The following is a 9,844-nucleotide window of genomic DNA, read 5'->3' as shown; positions in this document are numbered from 1 at the left end:
TATCTCCTAAATCTCTTGCTTAAAGCGAAAGTCTAACTTGTCAAATGCTCAAGCTTCAATGGCATTGTTGGTCCTATCAGATAACAGTATACCATGGCAATATGGCCGGGATATTAGAAAGTCCACCTTTGACGGCGAATATAAAAACACATGCCCTTTCGAACAGTATTGTACTGCATGGTTGTGGATATATTTTAAAGTAAAGAAATGCACGCATACCTTTCGAGCAGTCCCATGGTTGTCAGTCAGGAACCGATACACTTTAAAGGAATGGCATTATAACCGATCTCATCATTATTAAATAAGTCAGCTATTACGACTGTCAACAGCTACGACAAAAATACTTGGTCCCGTCCAGCACAGTTCGCCTTGGCGATCGCGCATTTCGAAAGTAGAACTAGTTAATGAATATTGCTTGCCGCCGAAAATCTGGCACCGGAGGTAGCGCTTCGCGAACCAATTGATTTAGTTATCATCTAACACTGGCCACTACAGGAGTTAACGCTTGGGTGAGCTTCCACGTTTTAACTTTATTTTTGTCTGGTAAATTGTAACGCGTAATGATACACTCGTTACTCGCATCAATAGCAGGGTGTCCGTCTTAGTTGGAGGATGGATATTGTACACGGCCCTTACTAACCCCCAAAGTCATCCCTCAACAAAATGACATGCGGTATCGGCGAGTCTCTGAAGGTCGTCCGTGTTGCCTGTGCAAAAACTAGCATGCACGTGCATCACAAGAAACAGAGTGAATTCTGCGGTGGTGATGTGATCTGGCATTTGATTGACAGGGCCAAGCTACAAACTCATTGTTGAATGGAATAACTCGTGTGCACTAGGATACACAAGTACGACATGTGTCGGTAGTGGGGTTGGGATATTCGTTGAAAGGGTTCATGCAGGTTACTGGTTCAGTCACCGGGACTAGCAGCGTGGTTGCAAATTATTTACACGATCTGTCACTCTGAGATATGCAGAAATATGAGGCGCCGTGTTACTATTTATTCCTGATTTTATAATATCAATAATATATTTATTTTTGTCTCAAAACGAATTATTATTGTCACAAATTCGAATTTTAGATATCATGAAATGAATTTCTGATATCTAAAAGTCTTCAGTATTTCATGATATCATAAATGATTTATTGATATAAATTAGATTTTCAGATATCACAAATTCGATTTTTATATATCATAAAATAACTATTAAATAACTGATTATTTATAATCAATAATTCGAATTTATGATATAAAATTATTATTGATATAACAAATTCGATTTTTTGGATATAAAATGATTGACAGATTGCTGACAAAGAATGTGGGTAATTTAACTTAATATCAGAATGTCATATCAAGCTTAATTAAACAGCATAAATTCTTTAAATCTATTTTTGATAATTCACCTTCTCCAAATCAATATGTCCAACGTACTTTATGCGTGACAAGCGTGTTGACAAGTAGCTTAATTATTTACTGCGGTATGCAAAAATTCTTTTTCTTTCATGAAACTAACGGTTAATTATTGATATCACAGATTAGATTTTTTCATATCAATAAAACATTTCGAGTCTAAAATTAATTTACTGATATAAAAAAATCGACTTTGTGATGTCAATAAAACATTTTTTTTTATAGATCCTTCAATAATTCGATTAACATCGAATTTATTGATATCTCAATATTGAATTTTTTATATGAATAAATACATTTATTGTTATCTCAAAATAGAATTTGTGATATCAATAAATGAATTATTGATATCATAGGGAATAGATCTAAATAGTAAAACGGCGCCTGATACAGAAACGTCCCTGACTGTACATAACAATGCAGATTACCGGACGCAGTTTCTATATGGCCGTAACACGCTCAAGCTGCTGGCATGTGGCTCGCTTCACAGATCTCGCGTTCCTCTTTGGGTTAGTCGTGTTCGGGTCAGGGCAAGTTACCCCCAACTCCATCCTTAACTCTTGGATCCCCTATCCGATCAAGCATCCCTACGATCATGAGGGTTAGGTACCCCTTTCCGACCAAACAACTCCTTTACGCTCCTTTGGGCGAGGCACCTCTTTTGGGTCCTGAGAGTTAGTTGTGTCGCGGTAGGGCCTCCATCCCTCCATGCTGTATCAGTACTTATTGTAAATGTAACATCAAAGAAAAACGCCGAAACCATGTTACAAGGGCTTTTAATTACGAGCTGGACGTTCGTGTACACTCTTCGATCTTTCGGTTTCTTGGTGTACAGCGCCACCATTCAGCTCGTAAAACCCCGGCTGGTAGCAGCATGTAAATCCAAACCGTTATTCCAGCCCACGTCTCGCCTAAGGTCTACCAGGTCGTCACAATCACGCTCAACGTTCGTTATCTGCACCGCGGCCGTGCTTTAGTCAACCTGTCGCTAGGCAACGGCTGCCGATTTTGCTAGCCGGGAGATCGCCTCACGCTACACGTTCTGTAGGTGGTGACCTACAATCCGAGACTGAGCGTGAGGCCACGGCAACAAGATCTGCCCTTCACATACAACAACCGGGATTTCGTTTTCACATCATAGACAGACAACGTTCTCATCAGTAAGTATGCAACACGCAAGCTTGGCGAGATGAGGGCTGAGTGACAATGTATCGTTGGTTCATGTTCATGTACCGGTTTCACGGCTAATCGTTTGCTTGGAACATGGCCTACTTCATGGATCATACTTGGTATAAAGGTGGCTGTATGTAACCCCATTACGACTGTGTATAACCCAATTACAACTGTTTATAGCCCTATTGTAAATGTATATAACCCTACTGTGATTATTGTGACTGTATATAACCAAATAATGGCTGTTTCCGTGACTGTATGTAACCCCAGGTGTGCCTGTACATAACCCGACCGTGACTATATAACCTAATTTGGCTGTAACCCAGTTGTGAATGAAAAAATCCTTTGTGATTGTATATAACCTATTGTGACTATATAACCCTATTGTGAATGTATATAACCCATTACAACTTAATATAACTACATTGTGATTGCATATAGCCCTATCATGACTGTATATAACCGCATTGTTACTGTATATAACCTCATCGTGATTATGACCCCTTTGTAACTATATAACCACACTGACACTAATATGACTGTATATAACTTAAGGTGGCTATATGTAACCCTATTGTGAATGTGTATGGCCTATTGTGAAGGTATATGACACCATTGTGACTTATATAACCCTATCGTGAATGTATATAACCCTATCGTGAATGTATATAACCCTATCGTGAATGTATATAACCCTATCGTGAATGTGTATAACCCCAGTGTGACTGTCGTAACCCATTGTGACTGTACATAACCCTTGTGTTTTATGCGTCCCTCGTTAGGTTTGATACCACACGCCCTTATCACGAGGAGTATACATTATACATGGGGTTTTATGCGTCCCTTTGTTAGGTTTGATACCACACGCCCGGATCACGAGGAGTATACATTATACATGGGGTTTTATGCGTCCCTTTGTTAGGTTTGATACCACACGCCCTTATCACGAGGAGTATACATTATACATGGGGTTTTATGCGTCCCTCGTTAGGTTTGATACCACACGCCCGGATCACGAGGAGTATACATTATACATGGGGTTTTATGCGTCCCTTTGTTAGGTTTGATACCACACGCCCTTATCACGAGGAGTATACATTATACATGGGGTTTTATGCGTCCCTCGTTAGGTTTGATACCACACGCCCTTATCACGAGGAGTATACATTATACATGGGGTTTTATGCGTCCCTCGTTAGGTTTGATACCACACGCCCTTATCACGAGGAGTATACATTATACATGGGGTTTTATGCGTCCCTCGTTAGGTTTGATACCACACGCCCTTATCACGAGGAGTATACATTATACATGGGGTTTTATGCGTCCCTCGTTAGGTTTGATACCACACGCCCTTATCACGAGGAGTATACATTATACATGGGGTTTTATGCGTCCCTTTGTTAGGTTTGATACCACACGCCCTTATCACGAGGAGTATACATTATACATGGGGTTTTATGCGTCCCTCGTTAGGTTTGATACCACACGCCCTTATCACGAGGAGTATACATTATACATGGGGTTTTATGCGTCCCTCGTTAGGTTTGATACCACACGCCCTTATCACGAGGAGTATACATTATACATGGGGTTTTATGCGTCCCTCGTTAGGTTTGATACCACACGCCCTTATCACGAGGAGTATACATTATACATGGGGTTTAATGCGTCCCTCGTTAGGTTTGATACCACTCGCTCGGATCACGAGGAGTACATGGGGTTTTATGCGTCCCTCGTTAGGTTTGATACCACTCGCCCGGATCACGAGGAGTATACATGGGGTTTTATGCGTCCCTCGTTAGGTTTGATACCACACGCCCGGATCACGAGGAGTATACATTATACATGGGGTTTTATGCGTCCCTCGTTAGGTTTGATACCACACGCCCTTATCACGAGGAGTATACATTATACATGGGGTTTAATGCGTCCCTCGTTAGGTTTGATACCACTCGCTCGGATCACGAGGAGTACATGGGGTTTTATGCGTCCCTCGTTAGGTTTGATACCACACGCCCTTATCACGAGGGGTATACATGGGGTTTTATGCGTCCCTCGTTAGGTTTGATACCACACGCCCGGATCACGAGGAGTATACATTATACATGGGTTTTTATGCGTCCCTCGTTAGGTTTGATACCACACGCCCTTATCACGAGGAGTATACATTATACATGGGGTTTTATGCGTCCCTCGTTAGGTTTGATACCACACGCCCTTATCACGAGGGGTATACATGGGGTTTTATGCGTCCCTCGTTAGGTTTGATACCACTCGCTCGGATCACGAGGAGTACATGGGGTTTTATGCGTCCCTCGTTAGGTTTGATACCACACGCCCTTATCACGAGGGGTATACATGGGGTTTTATGCGTCCCTCGTTAGGTTTGATACCACCCGCCCTTATCACGAGGGGTATACATGGGGTTTTATGCGTCCCTCGTTAGGTTTGATACCACTCGCCCGGATCACGAGGAGTATACATGGGGTTTTATGCGTCCCTCGTTAGGTTTGATACCACACGCCCGGATCACGAGGAGTATACATTATACATGGGGTTTTATGCGTCCCTCGTTAGGTTTGATACCACACGCCCTTATCACGAGGAGTATACATTATACATGGGGTTTAATGCGTCCCTCGTTAGGTTTGATACCACTCGCTCGGATCACGAGGAGTACATGGGGTTTTATGCGTCCCTCGTTAGGTTTGATACCACTCGCCCGGATCACTAGGGGTATATGGGGTTTTATGCGTCCCTCGCAATGTTTGATACCACTCGCCCGGATCACTAGGGGTACATGGGGTTTTATGCGTCCCTCGCTATGTTTGATACCACTCGCCCGGATCACGAGGGGTATACATGGGGTTTTATGCGTCCCTCGCTAGGTTTGATACCCCACGCCCGGATCACGAGGGGTATACATGGGGTTTTATGCGTCCCTCGTTAGGTTTGATACCACCCGCCCTTATCACGAGGGGTATACATGGGGTTTTATGCGTCCCTCGTTAGGTTTGATACCACACGCCCGGATCACGAGGAGTATACATTATACATGGGGTTTTATGCGTCCCTCGTTAGGTTTGATACCACACGCCCTTATCACGAGGGGTGTACATTATACATGGGGTTTAATGCGTCCCTCGTTAGGTTTGATACCACTCGCTCGGATCACGAGGAGTACATGGGGTTTTATGCGTCCCTCGTTAGGTTTGATACCACTCGCCCGGATCACTAGGGGTATATGGGGTTTTATGCGTCCCTCGCAATGTTTGATACCACTCGCCCGGATCACTAGGGGTACATGGGGTTTTATGCGTCCCTCGCTATGTTTGATACCACTCGCCCGGATCACGAGGGGTACACATGGGGTTTTATGCGTCCCTCGCTAGGTTTGATACCCCACGCCCGGATCACGAGGGGTATACATGGGGTTTTATGTGTCCCTCGTTTGGTTTGATACCACTCGCCTGGATCACGAGGGATATACATGGGGTTTTATGCGTCCTTCGTTAGGTTTGATACCCCACGCCCTTATCACGAGGGGTATACATGGGGTTTTATGTGTCCCTCGTTTGGTTTGATTCCACTCGCCTGGATCACGAGGGGTATGCATGGGGTTTTATGCGTCCTTCGTTAGTTTTAATACCACTCTCCCCTTACGTCCTGCTTTGCACAAAGGGTAGAACGATGTCGCCCCGGTAACGTATGCCATTAAAGTTGAGTTCTGTCGTGAGTTAAGATGCCACCTTATACTATTTTTTAATTTCAGAATAAATCTATTTTTATTGAACTTTATTTGAAGCAAAGTTGCTTTTTCCGTTAGTACAAAAATGAATGATTGATATCAGAAATGCGATTTTCTTGTATCAATACAATATTTTTAGAGATTACAAATTCGAAATGTTTTTATTGTGACAGATTCATAATCACTTCATGGTTAAAAATGAATGTTACCTTTAAGTTATACCGCAGTAAATAAGCTACTAGTAACAATATGTTTTGTTACCTCTATCTTCCCGAGGGAAGGGAGTTAACTGACTTTAAATGTCTAGTTTCCACCCTTGCCGAACTAGGCAGGAATTATGGAGTTATATCTTGGTTGGACTAACGAGTCTGTGCATAGTCCAATCAAAATCGCATTACGAAATCGACATCCGGTTTGTCAACTGTCGTGCAGATTTCGATTGCAGGATTTGTAACGCATGTGTACCATCAACTCGGCGTCAACAGATATTTTCCAAATCCTTTCAAGTTTCTAATCAAGGTTCTCACGTGATTTGATGCATTTCGCAAAGCAAGACTACAATCTAGCCCAGAAATCTCTTTAATGCATAAGGACTGTGGAAAGCATCTGTGACTAATATTGTGGTGAGTGGGAATTACATAAAAAAACAACATAAAATGTGATTTTCGGTGGTGGCCCATCGAAAAATACGAAACTTAAATTTCACTATTCTGATAAACCCCTAGATATTGTTGTCACTTATACGTATTTAGGAATTGTACTTCACAGGAATAGAAAACGAGTATCAAGTCTTAAGTCCCTTAGTGACAGTGAATCGGAAGCTATGTTTTGTCTGATAAAAATATCAAGAAATTTAAATTTACCTTTGGACTGTCTATTATCAGCGATGGTATTACCAATATTATCTTTTGGTTCAGTCTGGGGCTTTGAAAATTTAGAAATTATAGAAAGAATACACCTCAAATTCCTCAGACTTATCACAGGATCAAGAATTCAACTCTTTATATATTATATAGCGAATTAGGTAGGCTACCATTAAGAATAATAATTTGTAAACGAATGATATCTTTCTGGCACAAATTAACATATCAAACTGGTGTGTATAAACTTTCACAGCTGTTATATCAATATTTGTCATTTAATAGGAACAAGACTATTGTATCAACAAATCCCTGGGTTAGATGTGTTATGGATACACCAGACAGTATTGGATTATCTTATGTATGTAACAATCCATCAATAAGCACAACAAAGTGGCTAGTGTCAGAAGTAGAGCAAATACTTAAAGTTGTGTTTTTTTAGAAATTGAGAAGTGACGTTAATTCTAGTTCTAAAGGATTATATTATAAACATTTATAGGGCACTCCGGTTCTCGATAAATATCTTCAATTGCCTTAACGAAGGAAAATAGAGCCTGTAAATCTATTTTGTAATTCTCCATCTATTGCTGATGAATTTCACTACGTATTCAGATGTATTTTTTTAAAAGAGAGAGTCAAACATTTCTATCATCATATTATACTGAATGGCCAAATATTATAAAATTTGTAAAACTCTTATCAACAACAAACACACAGGATCTAAAAAAATTATCGTAAAAATGTCCGTTAGTATTACAAATGCTAGGTAATCACATGCTGTTATTAACTGCCATCTTGTCAGCTATTTGTACACATACATAATTATTTTTTGTAATATGCTGTTGTACCACCTTTTATGGTTTTTGAGAATAAACTGATTCTGATTCTGATTCTGATAGTTTCCAACCCAGATCGAGTTTTGAAAACTGCTCTCTGGAGACTTTGTGAAAGTATAGCAATGATTTATTTCTAGATTGGCAAACAGTGTTATGCAGTAAATTTGAATAGGCAAACAAAGTGGTGTTTGAAGGACTTGATCAAAGAATACTTTGACAAACAACTATCCTAGTATTCTAGTTCCTCCATTAGTGACCGATCCTATCTATCTATTCCCAGGATCTGCAAGAAGGATGTGGCAAATTACTCCTTCAACAAAGACGTCATGTTCCGGTGCCAAGAAACGGAAAGCGAGCGGTGAAGGAGATTCGGGCGTGGACATAAAGAACGACATTCACCAACCTTCTGAACACACCCAGGTGATGACGCCGGCAGAGATCAAACAGGAGGTTTGCTCGACTTCCACCTTCAATAACCGTGCAGAGACACCCGTGGAGGAGGCACAGTTCCGAGATGTGTCACGAGTTCCGACTTCTGCAGACGGCATTGTTCTGTGTGGGCACTGCAGGGAGATGCGTGCCACCTTGTGCTGTATGGAAAAGTCGTGTGTTTCCTTTGCTTATCGTACGTGGCATATGACGTCATTATTCATTTGTGACGTGTGTGACATCACATTTCATGACAGCAACCCCGTTATGGCAGAACACTTGCGGTCGCGGTTACTGATTCGAAATTACAACATTGACACATCACCACAATCTGAAGCAACACCAGTGTCGCTACATGAAAATGAGAACACTTCCCCCTCTCCAGGTCCGTCGGACGCTACACTAACTGCTCCCCCACACCTGCTGCTAGATGCAGTCCCTCAGGCAGATGCACCAAGGCAACAGGCTCAGAAGAGCAGTGTCCCAGCACGTCTCCCTGGGCGGCAGCTGAGCAATCTCCTCATGAGAGTGCATGAACGCTACCAGACAGTTCTACGACACAACGTAAGCCACCACTGCCCCCTAACGGAGACCTTCAGAGAGACCAAGGTCGCGCGACAAACTCTAGTCGATGCCATCGCTATCGCTGAACTGAAGATCGTAGATCCTGCCAGGTATGATGAGGTAATTGCATCATATCGCGATGACGTCGTTGCACCGAGAATGTTGGACGTAGAGACTGTGTGTAGGCGTATCCTGAAGGACTACACAGACGCCATCAACGAGCTAAGGGGAAAGAGTATCATTCCTTTCAGGTTTAACATGTATGTGCCAAGAGGGAAGCCTGAACATAATTCCTGAAATGATTCAAAAATACATATAGTTGTGTTATTTCTACAAAGACATACAGATAAAAAGCCGTCAGTTAGAGTCTGGCTTCTCCGGGCATCCTCACATTTGGTGTCAGTTTCACTTATTTGCATATTAATTCATCGCATTTGAATACTTATTCTTTTAGAGCTATGACCCTCTCTTTAAGAGCGAAGATTTTATGAAAAGGCTCGCTCATAAACTTTTATACATTTTCGACTTCTTCGAAATGGGTTGATGGATTCAGAAATATATTTTATGTGGATGTTTGTTAACCATTAAGGGGTTCAAGTTTGTCCATGGTAAGTCGTGACCAACCCGTGTCCGTAGAAGGGCTGTATATTGGCGTATTAACATCAGAACTATTTTTAAGGAGAATTATATATTTATTTCTGTTTGAATCCATTAGTTATAATAGATGCAGTAGAAGTCTCGTGTTGCTGTTTTAAAAAGAAGTAAACCGCTTTGATGTACTACAGCAATTTTGAATTATATACCAACAGAAAAAGT

At 41.6% G+C, this 9,844-nt stretch overlaps 1 protein-coding gene across 2 annotated transcripts; it reads left to right on the top strand.

The window, feature by feature from the left end:
* Positions 1–447: 447 nt before the first annotated feature.
* Positions 448–9,420, top strand: LOC124146420. Of its 2 annotated transcripts, none has more exons than XM_046516705.2 (2): positions 448–509; positions 8,316–9,420. In XM_046516705.2, the coding sequence occupies exon 2, from the start codon at positions 8,330–8,332 to the stop codon at positions 9,323–9,325; it is 996 nt and encodes a 331-aa protein (XP_046372661.1). In that variant the 5' UTR covers positions 448–509; positions 8,316–8,329; the 3' UTR covers positions 9,326–9,420. The 2 variants fall into 2 exon arrangements, with proteins under 2 accessions (XP_046372661.1, XP_046372660.1); XM_046516704.2 differs by lacking the exon at positions 448–509 and adding an exon at positions 2,303–2,575.
* Positions 9,421–9,844: the final 424 nt, after the last annotated feature.

This window comes from Haliotis rufescens, unplaced genomic scaffold (assembly GCF_023055435.1).
Source record: "Haliotis rufescens isolate VD_foot unplaced genomic scaffold, xgHalRufe1.0.p SCAF_22, whole genome shotgun sequence".
NCBI classification, from domain to species: Eukaryota; Metazoa; Mollusca; class Gastropoda; order Lepetellida; family Haliotidae; genus Haliotis; species Haliotis rufescens.
This window is presented reverse-complemented; position numbering and strand designations above follow the sequence as displayed.